Here is a 23,110-nt window from a genome sequence, read left to right as displayed (position 1 = left end):
ATCCATGGGAATACAAACAGCATTAATTCCATGTGAATGCCATGACAGATTCATGAGGTAATGTAGTCACAGTATTTACAAACTACAGGGAGGAAGAAGTAGGCCATATTTAGTATGCACAAGTAATGCACATCTTTATGGTCACGATCACATGTCTAAATATAACATTTGCATAATAGTGGCGATGGAAACATGTAAAAATACTTTTTTGTTCTACAGTACTGCCACTTCACTGTCCCTGAATCAACAAGGCACTTTAACAGGGTGAGTGAGCTTATTACTCAAGATGCAGAAACTTTTAACAATATTCATATAGCTGAAAAGATGGCTTGTGGCACTTACTAAGTAGATAACATTTTTTCCTGCTCTTGACATCATTTCTAAGTGTCACAAATGTACCTTCAATATTAATTCATGCAAATACAGTGTTTTGGGCACTAAAAACACACAGGTGATGCTTTTAACACAGATGGCATAAATAGTGTTCAGTTAATTTCATACAAATTGCAGTAAAAGGAATAAATCTAATCAGTATTTGAAGCACTCCCCATTGCCCTTAAACCAGCAGCAGTTCTCTTTGGTTTGACGTGCACACAGTTTCTCCCGGTATTTTGCAGGACCTTGGAGAAGCTGCTGCAATTCTTCTGTAGGCTCAGGCTGTCCCAGTGTTTCTGTCTCTTCATTTGATCCCGGACTGATTCCACACTGCTCAGATCTAGTTTTTCTTGTCCCTGAAAATAGTTCTTCATGAACTGTAATGGGTACTGTAAGGGCTTGTTGTCCTGCGAAATGGGATGCACTATGACTCTGGGATCAATCAGAGACCTGTGTCGTGTGATAAGAATCTAAAACATCTAAACTGCCTAAAACCTTTGCACACTACTGTAGATGTGAGTGACTGCTTTTGTAAAGACTTGCCTTACAATCTTCTTGGTTTTTACTGCTGCAGAAGTATTTCACATAAACCGCTCATTAAAGATTCATTTTAATATCATGGTGTATTTTGTTTGTGAAAGTTTTTTTATGCTGGCTAGCTGCGTTTGCCTTCAAGGATTTTATTTAATATCTCTAGTAGTTAAAGCCCAAACTCTGCCAAATGTAAAAATCTGGAGCCTGAGGGAAGTGATCATTATCATGTCAGAATGACTGAATTCTCATAGATTTTTCTATAAAATATGTAATGCAATATAAAACTTGCAGATAGAAAAAAATGAATGGAAGCAGATGACCAGCCCTGACTTTTCTTGAGTCTGTTCTATTATTTTACAAATAAAGAAATGTTGTGATGGTTAGCACTCAGGTTAGCACTTCCCATGCAGCTGCTACAGTATGTTTCAATGAAAAGACAGCAAATGCAAGCTAAATATATCACATACATTACATATTGCATATTGAAATACTTATTGACTTCTTACCAACTTCATTAAGTCAAGAGACAGGGAAGTAAATGGACTTGGGTCCTTTCACGTTCACTTTATATAATTGATACCGAAACCATTTATCTTTAGATGGGACTTACAGTCTGTATGATACAGCAGACAGGCTGGTACTACTACATGATACTTACCTTAGTTATCTGAGCGCAACCATCTGTACCAACAAATTAGCATGAGCTCACCTGACCGCCACCTAGCTAAACATGGCAGAAAACCGCCCTCTTCTGGCTGGTTCACTTCGGATTTTACGTGTTTACCAAAAAAGTAAAATAGAGCAAAGTGCTAGCAAGTTTATGTTTCATGCCTATAACGACTCATACACGTAGCTCCGTGCAAACTAACGTGTAATTAACGTGTTAAACGTAAATTTATAGGTTCAGATTGCTTACCTTTCATCTTTGACTCACTTTCCCGTGAGCCCCCAGTAGGCAACGTAACACGGTGACGCACATTTTAGTCGACTGTCAACCACACAGCACATCCAAACTGAACTGATGGATGTGGTTAAAGGGAAAAAATGGTACTAGTATTGATATCTAGAGGTTGTGGTCGTGTTTAACGGCACGGAGCTCTTCAGTTTGAGATGTATATATTTATTTATGCGATCAGAACTTCGTCCGGCACGTTATTTAGTCGATAGTGCCACTAATAAACCACCTCGTGTTGTTACTGGAAAGTAGTCCTTGTTAGTTTAAAATGACTCTTCCAGCTTTGCACAACTCCGGCGTACTTTACAGAAGGATTTTGTCACAGTTCCCTCAGGATATCAGCTTAGCTTTTGTCTATGGATCTGCCGTTTTCAAACAACATGGGACCAGCCAAGGTCAAATGGAGGTAAATGACACATGTACTGAGAGCTTCCAAAATCTGCTCATAATATTAAACCTGCAGTGTACAACACAGTTAGAGCGGCATCAAAGCATATCCTATAACGTTATAAATGAAAACTCTTTTGCTTTTAGATTCTTATGTGAGGGTTTGAAGTTGAACTCTGCCCATTTTGATTGTTTGGAAAACACAAATTTGTAGAAACAATAAGATGATATGATAATATGAGATCACCAGGATTTCACTGATTGCTAATTATAGCCTACATTTTCAATGAGTTAGTGCCTCACACATTAGTCATTACATGTGAATTTGAAACAATGTCCTAATTCACAGTTTAAGACAATGTGGTTATTTTTGCTCTTAATACATATAGAAGAACATGCTAGACTTTGTTTTTGCGGTGGATGACCCAGTGACGTGGCACACCATGAATCTGCTGCAGAACCGCAAGCACTACTCCATACTCAAGTTGCTGGGTCCGACAAAGATCAGCTCCATACAAAATGAGTATGGGGCCGCAGTATACTACAACACGCTAGTGCCTGTGGATGGGAAGGTAAATGACTTGGTCTGGCTTCTTTTTCACTGTTCTCCTCAAAGGATAATGTGTCCTGTCTTACTGAGCCCACATTGAGTATTCTTTTTCTTGCTGAGATCAGACCATCCCTAAACGATTAGTAAACAATTATTTACTTGATTTTTGTATTACTGAATGCAATTTAGTGGATTTATTAAAAGAAATGCCAATATAGTAGTCTCCTAATAACCTAAATGAATACCTATGTCTCATAATATTTTATTTTAATTTGTTTTTTCTGCATAAACATAATGTATTAACTACATACATATGTGTATAACCTTCCCTTCTTTACAGATAATCAAATATGGGGTCATTAGTACAGAGTCTCTAATTGATGACCTGATGCACTGGAAGACCATGTACATTGCTGGGCGCCTTCATAAACCAGTCAGTATCCTGTTTTTTTCTGAATCAGTCAGAAAAACCTTGATCTGTAACACTTTTGAGTCCATCCATCCATTTTCTATACCCGCTTTTTTCTGAAAGCCAGGGTCATGGGGATCTGCTAGAGCCTATCCCAGCTCTCTCTTGGGTGAAAGGCAGGGGTACACCCTGGACAGTTGTTTTTAGGCATTAGTCTTGACCTAAATAACTAAACATTTATTTTAGTACAAAATACATTCAATGAAATCTCTGTATACTTTACTAAAAATGTATGTGCACAGGTGTATGCATTTATACTTATGTGTTTCTATGCAGGTAAAAATGTTGATACAAGGTGAAAATGGAAAGCTCCGAGCTGCCTTGGTGGCCAATCTGAAGAGTGCTGTGACGGCTTCCTTCCTCATGCTGCCAGAGAGCTTCACTGAGGAAGACCTTTTCCTGCAGATAGCTGGTCTTTCTTATGCTGGTAACTAACCCATACAACTACATCAGTCAAAATGCATACTATGCAGATGTAAATACTTTTTAAAATGCATTTGCAGTATGTTTCAATACTGGACTGTTATTTGTAGTCCAACTCTCAGCATGGTTCTGAGTTGGTTTGCTGACAAACAAATTGCACTAAATAAACTGGACTGCTGCTAATAGTTAGTCGAGACACTTAATTAACCCTGTTGATTTGTTCAGATCCAATAAAGTGAAACAGTAGCAGGTAAATTAACATGTTTTTTGTTGACCCTACAAATGCTTCCTGCTAAAGATGTGCTAATAAGGTGCATGTTGCCATGCAGTGTCCCCAAGCAGGAGCTACAGTAATGCCCTGATGACTGAGCTAATGAGTATTTTAACACTACCAGGAAATTTACACAGGAAACTGAACACCAGAAGGACTTCAGGAAATTAGAATTTGTTATTGAATGATATTAAAACAGGGAGGAAAACAAATGTAATGCAAATATAACAATAGGTATACTTATCTGTCTCTGAAGGGGATTTTAGGATGGTGATTGGAGAGGATAAATCCAAGGTGGCCAATATTGTCAAAGACAACATTCAGCACTTCAGGATTCTGTATAATAACATCCTACGAGACTGCCCTCAGGTGGTCTACAAACCTCAACAAGGAAAATTAGAGGTAAAACCTGACACAGACACGCATTCGTAGAACACACCTTTCATATCTGAGAAATGCAGATTAAATTGAACATTGTGAACTGTTTTTACATTTTTTTAATACCTTAAAATCAAAATGGTATATAATGTCAAAAATTCTGAGGTTTTTGAATGAAAATTTTATATCATGCCTTGAAAACAACACTCAATTTGACCTGAAGAATACATTGTTCTCACAGTAACATTTTACTGTGAGAACTAGTAAACATTAAATTGGGTGTGAGTGACTTGGCACTCTGCCCTCTTATGTGCTCATAAAACCAATACTGGTCCACCTGGGTAAAAAAAAATGCTATGATTAGCCCTAGTATGGGCCTGTTAGAGCAGACCATACTCCTCTTAAGTTTAGACTTTGAATGACATGATATATTCCTCCACAGTTTTTCTTGATGTACAGTGTCATTTTGTTTTTATTTTTTAAATTGTTACAACCACTCCCTGCTACACTAAGGAAATACGACCTCGGGCATCACACCATCCTGGAATAACATGTTTAGTAAGATGTTGCGAGGATTAGAGAAGAGCTACTCTATGTGCTGTTTGTGAATGTATTTGTGTCATTTGTAATTGAGTCACATATTTTGCAGCAAACTTTGTTTTGCTTTTCAACTGTGCGCTGTGAGCTCTGAATATGGGAAACGCCCTTGTACCTCTGTACATCATCGGGCAGAACAGCAGAAGTCACACAGGCACGAACTAGCTGCAGACTGACGTGCATTTGATTCATAATGCAACAAAACATTTTTAGTGGCTGTGTCAGTCTATTCACTAAAATATGTGTTTCCGTCCCTCTTGTTTTTTCAAGGCTGTGTAGGTCGGTGGACTTGTATGACACCACTGGTTGGATTTAGCAACACATTAATTAACATTAACTCTAAGCAATGGGAACCTTTAAATAACACTACTTTTGTGTATTGCAGTTTTTAAACACTCCACTTGAAATTTCCAAAAGAGACTGTTTTGCTTTTCTGTGGGATTGTTTATCACATTGTCTCCTTCTGGAAATGCCTTCAGATCCTAATTTTCTTCTGTGTAGTGGTTGTCTTGTTTTTACATGTTGACTTCATATTTGCCGCTCCCTGAACCACCACCTTATTGTGGTGGAGGGGTTTGAGTGCCCGAATGATCCTAGGAGCTACGTTGTCTCGGGCTATATGACCCTGGCAGGGTCTCCCAAGGCAAACGGGTCCTAGGTGACGGACCAGACCAAGAGCGGTTCAAAGACCTCTTATGAAGAGAACAGCATGGACCGTGATGTCGCCCAGTACGGCGAAGCTGGGGTCCCACCCTGGAGCCAGGCCTGGGGTTGGGGCCCGTTGGCGAGCACCTGGTAGCTGGGTCTCCCCCCATGGAGCCCCACCCAATCCTTTGTGGATCAGGCAGTGGTCGAGGGCAGGGACCTCGACAACCTGATCGCTGGACACTGAAACTGGCTCTAGGGACATAGAATGTCACCTCACTGGGGGGGAACGAGCCTGAGCTTGTGCGGGAGGTTGAGCAGTACAGACTAGAGATAGTCGGGCTCGCCTCCACGCACAGCCTGGGCTCTGGAACCCAACTCTTTGAGAGGGGCTGTACTCTCTTCTACTCTGGAGTTGGCTGCAGTGAGAGGCGGTGAACTGGTGTGAGCTTGCTCATAGCTCCCCAGCTCAGCGGCCACATGTTGGAGTTTTCCCCCGTGAATGAAAGGGTTGTTTCCCTGCGCCTTCGGGTTGCGGACAGCCGAGTACCCTGCGTTTCTCTTGGGGGGGGGGTGCTAAAAGGTGCTCGTACTTGGGACGCCATCATTCTGTTGGGGGACTTCAATGCTCACGTGGGCAGTGACAGTGAAACCTGGTCCGTCCGTCTTGGACTGGTCCGTTGTGGTGAACAAGGAGCTGAGCCAAAAGGCAAAGCTCTTGATTTACCGGTCAATCTATGTTCCTACCCTCACTTATGGTCATGAGCTTTGGGTCATGACTGAAAAGACAAGGTCTCGGATACAAGCGACTGAAATGAGCGGCCGGGCGCTCTCTTAGAGATTGGGTGAGGACCTCGGTCACCCGGGGGGACCTCGGAGTAGAACCGCTGCTCCTCCACATCGAGAGGAGCCAGCTGAGGTGGCTCGGGCATCTGTTCCAGATGCCTCCTCCCTGGGGAGGTGTTCTGGGCATGTCCCACTGGGAGGAGGCCCTGGGGAAGACCCACGACACGCTGGAGGGACTCTGTCTCTCGGCTGGCCTGGGAATGCCTCGGTGTCCCCCTGGAAGAACTGGAGGAAGTGTCCAGGGAAAAGGAAGTCTGAGTGTGTTGTTCAGGCAACTTCTGTCCAGACTTGGTGCAGGTTTAACAGGGCACTTATTGTATGTTGCCAGGGTGGAGACTTAAGTCAGGGATTAAAAGTCTCTAGTTATCAGTAAACACTAAAGGTTACTGGACATTAAAGACTGACAGGTGGTCTGCCAGATATGCACTGATCTGCACACAAATCTGTAGCTGTTTATAGGTAGGTATACTGTAAACTTGTCTACAGCGGAGCGCTACACCACTGACTTGTTTACTGGGATATTTGATGAGATCTGTAGATGTGACAGGTGTTGTAGCTGCTGGTATTCAGTTTATAGTATAAATCTTTGTTTATTCATGTGTATCTGCAGGTAGACAAAAGCCCTGAAGGCCAGTTTATCCAGCTGATGGCATTACCACGTACCCTGCAGCAAAAAATCACTAAGCTGGTAGACCCTCCGGGGAAGAACAGAGACGTGGAGGAGATCCTGCTGCAGGTGGCTCAGGATCCAGACTGTGCAAGTGTTGTACAGCAAGGTTTGTACTAAAGTATGGGTGGATGAGTGGAGAACAAGGGAAAAGATAGTGAGAGAGAGGTAGATGGATGGCAAAAGTAATCACTTCCAATTTTTTTAATGATGAAAAATTATTGTCTGTTTGTTATCCTAAACAAGGGAATTACAGTATATCAAAACAGTCTAAACATCTGATGGACAAATGGATCACTTCATTTTTTTTCACTTTTTTTTTAAGTAATTAATTATTAATTAGTGGATAGACCAATTTCACCAGTCACCTTTACATGGCAGCAAGCAAAAAAAAATATCTAGTCTAGAATACATGGGAAGCAGTACATTTCTTCTGTGGTGAAATTTCCTTGTAGTGGATTAAACATGTTCTGCCCATAAGCAACATAAAACCATATTGCTGAGGGATGAGCTCTTAAGTGTGTTATAATTGTGTTTTGTTTCTCCTCAGGTATCTCATCTATTGTGAAATCCTCCAGTATAACACAGAGTGTCAAAAGCATTGCTACAGCTGGTAAGCACACTTGTGATATTTTAACAAAATTCTATAACATTGTCAGGTTGTGCTAATGCTCTATAGGCCAATTTAGTGCTTCAGATTCTGTAACAGAGAGATGGGACATTTTGAGAAATAGGCTTATACAATTTCTTATAAGCAGTTTCTTTGCCTAGAGTTATACTGTGTTAAAAAGACTGATACTGCTGTCATGTCTGGGTGCTAACTTTTAACATATATCCACCAGCTGCTTAGCTCAGCATAAACAAGAGGAAACAGCTGGCCTGGCTGGTGTGTTCAGTTATCTTTGGACAGAGTCGGTCTAAGATGGTCGACGACTGTAGCTTCAGATTTACAGTACGGTGATGAAGATGTATCAGCCCTGTCCTCTAAATCTCAGCAGAAAGGCAAATTAGCTTATTTATCAAAATGTCACATTATTCCTTTAACATGTTTTTTTTAATTTTAATTAGCAAAATCAATCCTTTCTTAAGAAATGGTATTTTGGACAAACTAGACATCTCCTTTAACCTTCCGTGGCATATTATCAATAGTTGTACTGTAAAAATAATGTTCTTCTTTCGTGGTTGTTAATGTTCAGTGCTCGGTGTGTCCTGGTCCTCTTCAGGTTTGTGGAAGACAGTATCATATAGCTCCAAAAAACTGAGGAAGATGTGGAAGGGCTGGAGGAGGAAGTCATCTGTCTCACAGATGTTCTGAACCTGTCTGTTCACCAGGAACCTGTCTGTCCTTGTAGCTCCTAGACTTGCAATCAGCATCCGCCCTTTATTTTTTTACAGACTAAACTTTGGTTTTATCACCCCAAAGTCTCTATGAATGGAAAGCTGTCTGAATAATTTTGAACCACTTCTGCTATTGTCCTTTTTTTAAACAATTCATGAATGTTTTAGAATAAAGAGTGGCATTTCACAAGTCTGACTGAATTATGGCTGACATTTAGGGATAGAATGGACCAGCCTGCTTTTTGATTCAGTGTAGTTAAAAAACAGCACCAAATCAGGTTGAGCACAGCATGGTATCATCAGGTACTGCAATTATAATGAAGAAATGGCTTATATGACAAAATCTTCTCATGTGGATCATTTTACAGCTGTGCATTTTCTCCACAACCTAGATGACAGATGAGCAGTTGACAGGTGCCAGCTAAGATTTCCAAATAGTACTCAAGTTTGGAGAGCACTGACTTCCTTTCAGCTCCGGAACATTGCTACATATTACACACACACACAGACACACACTTACTGTATCTGTCCTCTTGCCTCCATCTCTTAACTCTTAATATCCAAATGTTTTTCATAGTTGTACCACAACCAGTATTTATAAACTAAAAATAGAACTACATTTTACTGAGAAACTGTTTGGGATCAGGCTTTATTCTTTATCATCATGAAAAGAATGGGTTTAATAAATGTTTTAATATAACATCATTTGTGTTTGCTCTTGTGTTGTATAACAGAACTTGCTTATAAACAAGACATTACTCTTAAATTATATTTTTATACAATTACCTATCCTCCACCTTTTTCACATTTTAACAATTAGGGAATCTGTCGGTAAAGCTGCTATAAAAATCAAACAAGTGCTGTTCTTATAGTTAATTTTTAAACAATACATACTGTGTATAACTAAATACACCTTGGCCATTGGTTACATTCAGTAGAGAAAAGGATCAAATCAAAAGAAGCGTAATAAAACAGTAAAATAATAAATTATCAAAATCTTCATATGTTTAATAGCAGTTTAGCCATTTAAAAATACATTATGTCGTACATTCACAACTGGTTCCAGTTACTTCCTGGTTCTGATCATGTGACAAAAAAGTATTATGGTGATCCTTTTCACATTTTTGATGTCTATGTTGAGACACATTTTTATAAAAGTAAAAGTTTCTGGACTTTCACAAAAAAGCAAGGATTGGAGAAAAATACACAAAACAGTCCTAAAACTGTTGGTCAGATGAAACAAGAAGAGAACACCCATTGGCTTACAGAAACATTAATTAAACTAATTAAAATTAGTTAAGACTAGAAATAGAAAAATTAATGCAGCACTTCTACTCTTGGATACGGCTGCTTTCACTGGAGTCAGTAAATCTCTAAATACTGAAGGGCCTTGCTCAAGCAGTTGTGAAGGAGGAGACTCGTGTTGTGTCGAAATGAATCTAGATTAATAAGACTCAGATGTTCCACCACACCAGTAGTAAACACAAGGCAGCCGGTCAGGGAGGATGTGATGCAATGGTTTATTATCATAATATATGCTGATATCATTGCTCCGGTCCTGCGCCAATCAGCGCGCTTCACTTTCACCACCTGCTAGGAACTGAATTCCATCATTCCAGGCATTCCTGGCCCTCTCCCTCCTCCGTCTCCTCCTCCTCCTCTTCCTCCTTTACAGCCAACTTTGTCCCGACAGCTCGGCTACTGTTTTCCTCCCTCGTCCGGGGCCGTTTTGCCGCGGCTTTTTGTTTTGTATCTACATATTTTTGTTGTTGTTGTGATTTATTTCTCGTGTGGACTTTATCATACTGGAAGATACCAAAGTGGCGCTTGAAGGAGGTAAGTGCTGCAAAACATGAAGTTGTGCGTGTGCCTGACATTTGGTCCGGGTTTGTCTGTACGCGCGATGAGAGTTGAGATATCTCCAGGTTATAAATGAAGACTGTCCCTTGATGTACGATGGGTAGAGTTTAAATTTCATTCATAAAAACACTAGCGGCTTCCCGACCTTTCTCTTATCATACAATTTAAAACAAAACAGCTTGACGGATTTTGGAACATCTCTCCTCAAAGTGCGGGGGGGTGAATGAATCGGTTTTCTCTTGTGCCAACTTTACCTTAGTGCCAGACTATTTTGCCGTGGATATGTCATATGTCTGATGAGTCAGGCTGATATAAATACTCTGCGCGGCTGGTGGGAATAAAAGCAGACGCACTTGCTACTAATATAATCAGTTTCACTTTGGTTGGACTCGATCTCGCGTTTCTTCGGGCGCACCACGTAGGTTAGTTGGCGTTAGAAACATGACATGTTTGCAGCGTAGTAGTGCAGCTGCGGGGCTATATATTTTTTTTAATGACAGTCTTGCTCCAAAGGCAGTTTTCGTGGAGAAATGTGAGAAAGGTATCTTAGGAATGCAGAGAGAGGGAAGAGAAGCGCGTTGGAGCTTTTTTTTTGTTTTGTTTTTTTTTTTGTAATCCACAAATACCTTTCATAGCGCAGCTAGAATGAAGGCTCAGCTTTGTAGGAGAAAAATCCTAAAAATGTAAAAAAAACAAAAAAACATCACTAAACATATTTTAGACGGACCAAATATCACAGGAAGGTCACAGTGATGCAGTGGTGGAGTAATCCTGCCCTTTAAAGTGATCAATGCAACCCTATGAAATACTTTACTCAAGTACAGAATACTATCAGGAATATGCAATTACTTCGGGTGTCAAAAGTTCACGTACTTAATATGCCGACTTCCCCCTAATTGAGTCTTATATATCCATAGGATATAATGCTTTTCTTCATAATAAACTGAATATCTGGGGGTTTTGGACAAAACAAACTCTCTGTAGATGTGAGCTCAGGCACTGGGATAATCCACCAGGCCTTTTTTCACCAAATGATTGATTTCCTTTGATATGCTGGGTTTTCTTTTTATATATTTTCATCATTTAGAATATGATCATTGAAAAGACTATGACTTCTGGACTTGAGGGCTGGTTAGATGTGGCTGATCATTGCATCTAGTCTCAGTTTAATTGTAGGTTTTAGGCATCGGCCATGATAAATCTCGGTCAGTAAGAGATTCACAATGATTGTCATTCAATACATTTGGTTTATTGTCCAGCTCCTGGAAAGAACCACATAGTTATGTTGTAATTATAGGAAAAATGTGGACAAAACACTGCTATTTTAGTTGGTTCAGTTATTTGTGTTGAGCTCGTTGTTGGCTTTCAGATGAATTCCAAGGGAAAAAATTACTGATCCTCGCAATAAATACAACAAATAAATATTTATTAAATAAACAAACATTAATTTATTGTAAGCTGAGACTTTATTTTTCAATCATTTCAATATTCTAGGTTAACATGTATGAACTGTAATTAGCACCAAATTATAATGATTGAAACAAGCTTTTCAACACAGTGCCCTCCCCTCTGTTTCGCAGGCATCCAAGCATGGAGACTCCACTGGATGTTCTGTCAAGAGCAGCATCATTTGTTCATGCGAATGAAGAAGAGAGTAAGTTTTCTCACAAAGCTGTGGGTCCTTTTGTGTTTGTATGTCAGCAAAATTTAAGTTCAGAGACATGTTTTTTTTCCCCTCCTCTTCCATTCTGGACTTGTGCAGATTAGAGTTGATTAGAGCTGATGTGAGTTGAGTTACACATCAATTAAGTGCAATAGGCCTGTGCCCCGGACTGTTTTCTGACCTAACACAATAGGCGTCTTTGTGCGGTGCAAGCTCAAAGTTGCAGGTACAAAGGCAAATAAGACCAACCGCACTCAACTGCCATGAGCGCTGCTTTTTAACTAGCTGCTTGCTTGTGTTAACCTGCTTTCACTGGAATCAGGGTGCGGTGGTGTTTGCATATCTGTTTTAGTCACTCTCTTTTTCTCTAACTTTTAGTCCGTGTCACAATCTCATCTTGCTCTTTTTCAATCTCCACGTTTCCATTGTTATTTTCTCGTGCACTGACTTCTTCGGTTGTTTCTTTCTTCCTCTACCAATCATGTCTGAAAACTTCTGGCTTTGCTGAAAAAAAAAAAAAAAATTCCTTCCGAGATTAGGGAAAAAATGCCAATCCTTCTCAGCAGGCCCCTCTACTGCAAGCAGGGCCCAGAACTGAGGGGCACTTAACATTCAATGGGTACCAGTGGATAATTGATCTTCTCTGTTTGTGGGTGGTGGATTACTTTATGTTTTTTATGTATTGTCTACAGCGGTGTCTGGCAGCACAGCACTAACAAATGTAATTTACTGCTGTAGAGAAAAAAAGAGTGACTAGAACTTATTAATTTTCACATATTTATTTTATATTGTGGTGGAATTTAAAGCTCTGGAAGCACCAGGGGGCAAATAAATTGGAATTCTTAATAGGAACCAGTTCCATTAAGAAAAGTTCATATTGTAAATACGGTAGAAGCTTGCTGTTAAGTCCATTTTATACATAGAAAAGTTCTTCCTTTAGAGTTCACTGTCTATAAAAGTTGCATGCCACTTGATTAATGTTGAATACACAGTAAACAGAATAATACAGCAAAATATACTGTTAGGTAATCACTTGTTTTTATTGGTGTTTTGAGAGACTGAGAATTTTTACATGACATCAGTTTGCCCCATAATGGTTCACCTTATATAAGTGGAATATCAGCTTCCTTGCACTTCTGAGTAAAATGGCAAGGGAGTTCCCCTCCCTGCCTCCCGTGCTCCCTCGCTCCCCTGCAGGGTTTTTGTTTTTTCCTCTGCACTGATGTCACTTTTTGTTGTGGGTCGTTCATGGCCTCTTTGTCCAAGGACAAAGCACTCAAAGTGTTTTAACAATAGAGCAAGGAAAAATGGGTGAACTAGTGAACCAGCCAGCTCACAGAACTAGTCCACCAACCAGCTAGTGTGCCAAACCAGCTACAGCTCAGCCAGCCAACCAGACCAACAGGCAGTTGAGTCAATCGCCTCTACCTGCTCGTTTGCATTTATGACAAGGCTTTGTAATGCCCATGCAACACTTGACACCAGAGCACTTGCCACAGAACAGGGAGAAGCTTGGGCCCGTTTTCACAACAGCTGCTTCAACTTACAGGGACAGGGTCATAGTGGGACTTGCTGGGGCAGTGCTGCAGTTCTCAATATTTAAAACCTGAAATGAAAAGCATTGTTAGGTTTTTAAAGTACACCCCTGCAGATAAACCATCTCTGCTGGGAAGAAATTTTTCAGATAATTACACAAAAAGATTTCTTGAGGGAACTGGAATTACAGTTTATGAATAATGTATTAAGTCAAATCTGAGGTTGTGGTTCTTGGCTCTAAAACGGAGAATATACTACACCAATATACTGAAATAGGATTGTTGGCCTTGGCCCAGATTAATTAAGACTGTGTGAATATAAGTGCTTAGAAAAGAAAAAACTTAAAGAAAACACATAAGTTTTTATTGAAATGGGGCAAATCCTGACTGATTCTGTTTTCTTTCTGCTTATACATTTACAGTAAAGCAATACTTTGCACACACTAGTAGAAGGCATTAGTCACAGTTGATACAATTTGAAATATCACAACCATAGATCTATATCATGGAACTGCCTTATAGGTTCATGTCAATTCAGTTGTATTTATATCACAGAAAGTCACAAATATGTCTGAGAGAGATTAAAAATATATACTACTACTATAAATATATAACATGCAAACGACTGTGCTTTAATCCTGGACGTGTATCAGAAAGCAAACAAGTAAAAAACATTTTATACAAGGAAAAGAATGAAACAGTAGTTCAAAAATTAAAATACTGAGAGAGTAAAAAAATTTGTGATGTTTTTTTGGTTTTGTTTTTTTTCCAAAAGTTCCATAAGGGTTGAAACCAGCCAGTATTTTGTGTACTCACCATAATGTGTGTGAATCCAGACTCTGGTTTAGCATATTCATCTGTACTGTAGCAATCCATTGTTTGAAAACAGACAATCACTTTTTACAGGCTCTGAAGGAAGAGTCAACTTTGAATGTGCATGATCTCTGCTCTGTTTACACTACTCCGCTAGCTTCATTCACTGTTATGTGTAGCCAGACGTTTTGGCCTTATCCCTTAATTATATATAAAGTGTAGAAAGCAGAGGAAGCTGCAAACATTGAGTGAAAACTGAAAACAGGTATGCTGTATTTTACACTCCATCATAGTGATGTTAAGTAATCAAATCTAAGCAGTGACTATTTGAAACATCAGACCGATACTTCATTCAAACAGAAACCAACTTCAATGAATATTTATTTTGTGTTTGGTCCCCACTAACTCCTGGGGGACACATTTGGATCTGTAGAAGCTAAATGCTTCATCATGCTCTTTTTTCAAGAAGGAATAGCTGCCTGTTGTGGTTGAAAACAACATTGGTGACAGTGAATGAAAACAATAAAGTTGCGGGTCAGTGTGTTTATATTCACTGAAGTAATTGGGTTACAGTTGACTTTTCCGTTTAACCTGATTTCTTAAAAGTCATCTAAACCTGGTTTCTGTAATTTAATATTTATTAAAATTATTATTCATATTCTAAAAAAAATATATTATTAATAATTATAAAAATATTATTAATTATTATTATTTAGTTTAATTATTGTTGAATTAAAGAAACCAGGTTTTGATGACTTTTAATTAATTGGACAGATCAGATTTTTTTTACGTGAACTTAAGGATAACACAGGTTTCAGCCACATTTATGGGTAACCAGGTGACAATTAACTGCAAAAAGAGAGGTCATTAAACACAGCAGTGCATCATTATGTTTAAACTTTATCCAAAGTATAGCCATTTTAAGGTTTTCCCAGCAGTGGAAAAATGTTTAGAGTGAAGAATGTGGGTGCCAGGTCAGAAAAAAACTTTTTTTGAGGGTTTTTTTTTTTTTTTTTGGCATTTTGATATGATCCTAGAAAAACAGAATAAAACTTTTTCATTCTCTTTGACATACAGTAGATAGATGCATAAACACTGAATCATGATGTCAGACTGAAAGGACAAGCTGTCTGCATTCAATGCTAATCATAGGTCTTAAGACAAACAGCCCTGATCTTGAGTATACAGTAATTATACACTTTCTAAAAACGCAGTGAAGTAATCTGTGCTTTATATTTAATGGTGAATGTAGGGAATTGCTTAATACTTGCCATCACCCCTCCATAGCAATTTTGGTGGCTACTTGGAAGATCGTACAGTGTGCTCCACCCTGCCTGAAAGCAAACCTGTATTTGAAATCAACCTTACACAATCTGGATTTCGCTACAGGCTCTTAGTGTTTCGAAAACACTGCATTTTATATATAAAATATAGATTTTTAAAAAAATATAAAAATATTTTTGTGTAGCTTTTGGTTTTAATGTTAATTTAGTGAAATTGCCAGCATGCCTTGACCATGGTTTTTGGTTTTTAGATGTTAAATCAAGGTCAGTTATTCCACAGAGGGCTGGTGGCCTAGAGCCATACAGGAGAGATGGAATATGGACCTTTTGTTCTTAGCAGGAACCACAACAAAAGAACTGGTGCCAAGAAAAGATGGTTGAGTGAGATCTGTAAAGTGCCCTCTGCTCCAGTTCTGTAGACTGAAATCCTGCTTGTTTGTATAGAGACACACAGTTACAGACACACACACAGAATCTCCCATTCATTGTTATAGTTTCCATGGTTTGTTCAAACACTGGAAGTTTTTTCCTAGTTCTTTATGAGGGTTTTGGTCTAAGGGAAGCAGTTTATCAAAGCACATACGCTGTTCTATGTCATTCTTGCACTGGATGAAGCTCAGAGAGGTAATATAGATGATAGACAAAACATTATGAACCCCTAACAGTTTAATACATGTAGTGCAACAACACCACAACCTGCAGCCTTTAAAACTGCAGAGCTAATTCAATTTCAGCATTAAAAAAACCCAAAACCCATGCATGCTAACTTGAACATTTATTTGAAAGCATCACTGTGCTGCTAGCATGTTGCATGCTGTAGACTCTTGTTTAAATAGGAGCATGAATTTAAAGCGACAGCAGATTCTCAAAGCTCTTTTTAAACAAAACTGATTCAAATCCTCAATCCTCTCTGGATTTTTGTGCCTTTCGTTTTCATTTTTGTTGGATCCTTTGGGACACATTTACTCAATGTTGTGGCCTGTAGGCTTATATTTTCATGTTTATTTAATGAATGCAATGGAAGCTGATTCTGTACAGGGCAGGCAATCTGAAAATTAACCTGGTCATTGTGACCATGAGCTGCAATGCCATTCTGTAGTCTTTGGTGTCCAGGCAGCTTACATTGCAAAAACTAAATTTGGCAAATGGGTTTGTGAGCATTTTAAACTCTTAAAGTGTGGTAGGGCAGTCCTGTCAGCAAGTGAACAGGGGAGACTAGTCAGGGCCTGTTAATGCTTGATGATGTGTATACTCATCACTGAAAGTGAAATCGGAGATCTTGCACGTTGGCACGCTGTCTAAACCTCGCTGGAGGCAATCTGTATTCGTGGTAGAAGGTCATTTTAGCAAAGATTCATGCCTATGAGTGGGATGGGTTAGGTTTTGGCATGTGTGTACAGCTTCTTCAGAAAGGAGTGGGTTTGCCCTCCAGCTTTTGCAGGTTTCTAATAGATTTCTCTCTATGCTTGTGTGGGTAATATGACACAAGGGTTGTGCAGCATCTCTGTTTTTTTGTCTTCCCTGCGTTGCTTCGTAAGGCAATTTGAAGTTAGTGAAGTGAGACTTAAAGCGTGGATCAGTAACACAGCCAGTCATGGTAAGAATAACATGGGCATTGATGCATTGGAGGCAGCTTGATAATGTACTTTTGCGGGTTACTAAACCCATTGTCAGCTCTTTTTTTTTATATGATTAAAAACATGCAACATGTACACATGTCTGCTCCTGTTCAACAGTGTGAAATAGTGTGGTAGTTCCTGGAGTGTCTGCTGCTTGAATGGCAACCTCCATATAACAGCAAAAATCCAGAAAGTCACTGCTAAAATGTCCAGTGGCATTTGTTCTTCAGCTAAAACAGGTGATTAATTGATGAGCTAGGCAGGTGAATTTTCTTTTACTTTTAAACAAAGCTGGGCCCACTTTTCCTGTGTTTCCAGTTTTTACTCCATGCTAAGTTAATTGCCCTCTGGCTATGGCGTCATGTCATGTCCTACTGATCCTGTTGACAACTGAAAGAGCCATAGTTCTGAGAGTAAGAAATGCTATTGTCAGTGTTGACTCTGCTCACACAATAAGATTACAAACTTGAAATAGTGTCACAGATGACCAAGATTTATATACTCCAGTGACTATACTGAATGAATGAACAGCCAGCATGCCTTGTGATTAAATGAACAGACAGGCACTAATATGTATACATGGAAGGCTGTATGCTGTCTCCACCACTACCTTTGTTTTATATTCTATTTTCCTGTTGGTCCTAATCAGTGTTTGTTGCCTGTTAGGAGTATGTCATAAACTCACTGTTTGAGCTATCACCTCCTATCAGTGTGTGTGTGGGGCTCAAGAAGTCTGCAATAGATAAATCTTGGTTATCAGTAAAAAGTTTTATGTGTTATAAAGATTTTATGGTGCCAGTGATGTATAGCTGATGTACAACATAACACTTGTCCTACTTTAATGTTGACTTCATTGCTCTATTGCTTGGCTCTTTTTTTTTTTACTCATCAGAAAAGACATTTACAGTATGTGAGGCATCACTGAAGGAATCCTATTTTTGCCCTTGACCAAGGTCGTGAGAACAGGAGAAGTTTTGCTGTTGGTCTGCTTGTTGCTCTTAATGGTTGGGAGTCAAAAAGATAAAATATAACAAAGGCTGCAGTTTAACCAATTATAGTCTAGCACTGTGATGGACAGAGTCAATAATGTGTAATAAAATTGTATCTGCATTTCTGCGTGTAGTAAAACTGGCTCTGAAAGCAGTTAAACACAAACTGGGCCCTCGTGATGAAGGAATAGGCATAAAATTGTGGATAGTATCACTTCGAGGTTAACTTGTCTCAATATTGAATGTCTTAACCTGCTGCATGGAAAAGATGTGCATGTCAGTATTCATCTGTGTTCCAGTATGTTGCACAATTACACACTGAATTGCCTGAATGTGAAAGTGCAGCCACTGTCTTTTTTTCTATCATGAACAATATTTTGCATTCAAGCTGGAGTGCAGGGGAAGTGGTGAGCAACAGTAGCTGGAGACAGAGAAAGGAAAAAGATTTGAAGGAATAGAGGTTCAGGACGGACATTAAAAGGCTGCTGAGACCCTATGTTGCATTATCGACATAGGGTCCATTGCCATTCTATTTCTCATGGGCAGTAGTCTGGCAGTTTATTTTCTTTTATGCTCAAATCCAGTCATCAAGCATGCCAATTTGAAGTTTGTGTAGACATATTTTCATGGCTTCTGTGGTCAAATCACCTGCTGCTCTCCTTAAGCCTGTGTTGTTCATCATAAGTCAGTGGGTTTTGGACTCTTGATTGTTATATGTATACTCTAATTCTGAAGGAGAGCTAAGTTTGAAGCCAAAGTGGGCATAGAGAAATTTCTAACATGCTTACTTATGGCGTATGAATGACTGGTTGTTTCCCTCTTACCATTAGTCCGTGTCTTCTGGTCTGACCCTCTTAACTGCATCATTTCTGTGCCCCTACACACACACTTCTCTCAGCTATGGACAAACTCTCTCTCTCTCTCTCACACACACCCGCACACGCACACACACACACGCACAAAAGCACACAAATGCACACAGGTGCTTATGTTCCCGTCACTGCTTTGTCTGTGTCATGGTTCAGCAGTTGGCCATTAGGACCTGAAGCCAAGGGGCTGTCATGGTCACAAGGTCAGAGGTCAAGTGTTAAAGGGTCACTGTGCCAAATCACAAGGCTAAATATAATCGACCCTTGTTTTTCTTTATACACGGCATTTCTGTTTTACACTTCAACTGAAAGTGTTAGTATATTCTTTCATATGTACATCTTCATTCTGAACAAGACTACATGCTTTTTTTGGCTTTCAGGTCCTTGTCTCATCTCTAAAATAGTTATTTGTAGCTAACTGTAGCAAAGATGTGTTTTCACCTATCATTTGTTATTCCAGCAACATTTAAATGATGTTTTTTTTCCCCCCAAATTCTATGTGGTAAATTTGGTTTGACTCCAGGCTTCTTACTCTGCTTTTTCCTCTTTTTTTGGGCTGGGGAGGGTGTAGATACCATATGCTTCTCTGACAAATATTATGATAAATATTTCACATAGAATTTTTATCACTACCATTTTTCATAGGTGAATCTTCTCTCTCCGTCCTGCGCATCAAAATTTCCTAAACGCTGGCCTCAATCACATTGTCAGTGTATAGCTTTATATGGCCCTTCACCTCACAAGAATGGTTACTCAAATTTTGTGTCCTGGTCAATGCAACCTTTGTAAGTATTGGCATTAAGACTGAAAATGTGAAAGAATTCATGTCGTACATTCGCTCTCAGTAAATGCCACGCTTTCTGGTCCCATAACATTTCTGTCGTCTTAGCGAAGGACCTTTTCCTCAGAGCTGTGCTGACCACACATACTTTGCATTCTTCTCTTTTTGATAGTACTCGCCATAGTTACTCAGAATTAAATGAAACAGGATTGAGCTGCCTCAGACAAAGGAAAAGGTAACATTTGTAGTGCAAAAAAGTATGAACACCTTTTTAGTGAAGTTCAGTTGAGTAATGGTTCCAGACTTGTGCAGGTATTCAACAAGAAAAGTCGGCAAACAACACAAAATTACAACAGTTTTATTTTATTTTATCATTCAATAAAATACCTAATACATAGTAATACCTTAGAAAAACAGCGATCAATTTCCATTACCAGAAATCAGATCTGTTGTGGCATAAAGTAATTTAAACACACCTAACACCAAATTAGCAATGTAACAGACCTTTATTTACCTTATAGTTTTTATTTCCCAAATTTGGAGTGGAGGACTGCAGGGGAGCACTTTATGGTTGGAGAAAGGGGAGAAAAGAAGTGGTCCAGGATGGACACTTAACAAAAACTGCTGGGGCCTGATGTTTCATTGTAAGAGAAGAGTTTTGTTAAATCTGTAAGGCAAAGGGTGCAGACAGCATGAGAGAAAAAAAGAGCAAACAGAAGGTGAGAAGAGTGAGACAGATTACTCAAATAGTAAAAGAGAGGCAAGATGGCCCACTTTAAGAATGAGTGGGTCACATGACTGAGATATCTTGGCTGCATAGCACACTTTACACAGGCCACAGCTGGCTTATCTTGTTTCTTGTCACTGCAGATTACATAACATTGCTGAAAAGCCACTGATTATAATAATACACTGGTGGTCTGGGTTCCTATTTAATGGCACTACTATGTAATATTAGAATTCAGAAACTCTTCCAAGTGTAAACTTTGGAACAGCACAAACTGCTGTGAAAAGTAAACACAATGGGCCATCAGTGATGAATATGGCATGATTGCTTTCACTTTCTTAAAACCATTGTTTGAGATGCAAGTGCTCAACAGGATAATGAATACAGCACCCTCTTTGAATAGATGTCCACGTGGCCCACAGTACAGTTGGATACCATGTGTGGATTTTTGTGGGTGACATCTGCCGTGCACTGATTGTAAACTGGGACTTCCAACATATGCGAACAGGTCTCTGTCACATGCTACAACTATCACTAATAATAATTACACATCCGCTAGCCTAGTGCGAATATATAGCAATGAAATAGCTACCATATACAGTACCTACCACGTCCACAGTTTGATTTCAACCATAGATTTATTTTGCCATAACTTCCTCCTATTAAGTATATCAATATAAGCTGTTAAATATATCACAAATTAATCAGAGCATCCCTTTTTAAAAAGGCAACTCACAATATAATGCATTTTACAGTCACACAACATTACTAATGTTTTGTGGGATATGTAGTTCCAGTGTTTAGAATTAAACTAAACTTTAGATTTGTTAATGTTTGACAGTTTCCTCCTTTTCATAAACCGCACACAGGCACACAAGGGTAGGAGATGACAGAATAGCTTTGCTACCACATAATCACCCGTTGTTATCATTGTTTTGGTGTGGCAACCTGATATTTCCTTGTTATTATGAGTGTGTGTGTTGATCTTTTCAGCCAAACACTCCCAGAAATTTTCTGTCCAGGTATCTCGTTACAGCTGTGTAATTTTGCCCCTGTAATAAACTGAGCTTGTGTTTGTTCCATGATGGTTATGAGAAACAGGAATTAATCCATATAGGATTTGTAGATGGTTTAAAAACTGTCAAACAGTAGCATCAGAACTTTAAATACAGCCCTGTCAGGTGTCTGTAGACATTTTGTGTGTAATGAAACCTTTTATAACCTCAGGGTTTGTTGGAAAGAGTTAACTAACCTCCCTGATACCAAGAGCTGAGACAACAAACTACAGAGGGGATAAATGTCTTCAGTCCATTATGTCACCATGTAAACATTGCCGGTAATGTGGTGACGGTATTTCGCCAGAGGACGCCATAAAGTAATCAAAGATTTAACCTTTGATCTCTGGCAGTTTTCCGCCATCCTGGCTTATTTAAGAGCATTTTTATACTCAGGTTTAAGGCCAGTTTGGGGAACTTACACCAAAATGATCCTCTTTTTGGTCATTCTCACCTGTGCATAAAAGTAAATAACTAGAATGGCTAATATGAAGTTAGAAAGGCAAAACAAAGTCAACCTTTTTCTTAATGACCTGGCTACAGTCTTTTATTCTGACAGTGTTTGTGTCACAACAGTGGCGCATGTTATAAAGCATTAGGATGACTCACCACCTGCCTTGTTGTTATCCAGACACACCCACTCCCCGGTGAAGCTCAAGCCTGTTCAGACAGAGACATGCAACACCGGAGGAGATTAAGTAGGTCCTGCAGCTCCTTGTCCTGATAGATTAGTTAAATAAATATAAAGGCAGGAAGTAGGGATGGTAATGACAGGAAAGCAGGAATGGCGAGTGGTTGTGTACCCACACCAATAAATGAAAGACAGATGCGTTAATGGACGATTAGCCCATTTGAGATAGAAACTAAGGTAAATAATTACTGAGCATAATCTGAACCTGATGAGGTCCAGCTAAAAACAGAATAGTGCTTATATTGTAAGGATAGAAACTTCATAAACAAGCTCAAGTCTGTATTAGTTAAATTATTCATTGGTATGATTAGTTTTAGTTTGTAGGCAATGATACTTTGCCAAAAAAGTTTGCATTTAATTATATAGATACTTTTTTCTAACAAGCCAGTTGTCACATAAGAAAACAAGCAGTGGGTAGAAAAGGTTATTACCACAGTAACTTATATTTAAAAACATATTTTATTTCTATGGAGAAAAGAGGTGGCATTTCACCAACCTGTTGTGTAACCATTAATCTCCTTAGTATACCTGTTCAGTCTTACAGCATGCCAGACTGAAGAAAGACACTGTGTTAGAGATTTTGTTTGCCTTTATAAGTAAATTCTAAATCAGGTTTATGTGAAAATTGCAAGACAGATGTGTATGTTAAAGTAAATGCAGGTGTCACGAGGAAACAAACCCTGTAACAACCAGAATTACATTCCTTAAATGCTCGTTTGGTTCATCTTTACATGCAGTGGGTTTTAATTGATGATCAATGTTAACATTGCATGGTCATTGTAATTATTAT

The 23,110-nt window shown here is 39.1% G+C and overlaps 2 protein-coding genes across 3 annotated transcripts in view; both read left to right on the top strand.

Moving 5' to 3' along the window:
• Positions 1–1,889: 1,889 nt before the first annotated feature.
• tamm41 (TAM41 mitochondrial translocator assembly and maintenance homolog) lies at positions 1,890–9,135 on the top strand. Of its 2 annotated transcripts, none has more exons than XM_026305810.2 (8): positions 1,890–2,270; positions 2,641–2,823; positions 3,142–3,234; positions 3,547–3,697; positions 4,221–4,366; positions 7,041–7,206; positions 7,648–7,710; positions 8,321–9,135. In XM_026305810.2, the coding sequence occupies exons 1-8, from the start codon at positions 2,133–2,135 to the stop codon at positions 8,410–8,412; spliced, it is 1,032 nt and encodes a 343-aa protein (XP_026161595.1). In that variant the 5' UTR covers positions 1,890–2,132; the 3' UTR covers positions 8,413–9,135. The 2 variants fall into 2 exon arrangements, with proteins under 2 accessions (XP_026161595.1, XP_026161596.1); XM_026305811.2 differs by having other exon boundaries at positions 2,151–2,270; positions 2,681–2,823.
• Positions 9,136–10,131: 996 nt separating this feature from the next.
• Positions 10,132–23,110, top strand: part of vgll4b (vestigial-like family member 4b) — a 36,821-nt gene continuing 23,842 nt past the window's right edge. The window contains exons 1-2 of the mRNA XM_026307667.2: positions 10,132–10,271; positions 11,876–11,949. Coding sequence (XP_026163452.1) covers positions 11,886–11,949 — 64 coding nt within the window. The 5' untranslated portion in view covers positions 10,132–10,271; positions 11,876–11,885. The remainder of the gene's footprint in view (positions 10,272–11,875; positions 11,950–23,110) is intronic.

The sequence above is a fragment of the Mastacembelus armatus genome, chromosome 5 (genome assembly GCF_900324485.2).
Source record: "Mastacembelus armatus chromosome 5, fMasArm1.2, whole genome shotgun sequence".
Classification (NCBI taxonomy): Eukaryota; Metazoa; Chordata; class Actinopteri; order Synbranchiformes; family Mastacembelidae; genus Mastacembelus; species Mastacembelus armatus.
This window is presented reverse-complemented; position numbering and strand designations above follow the sequence as displayed.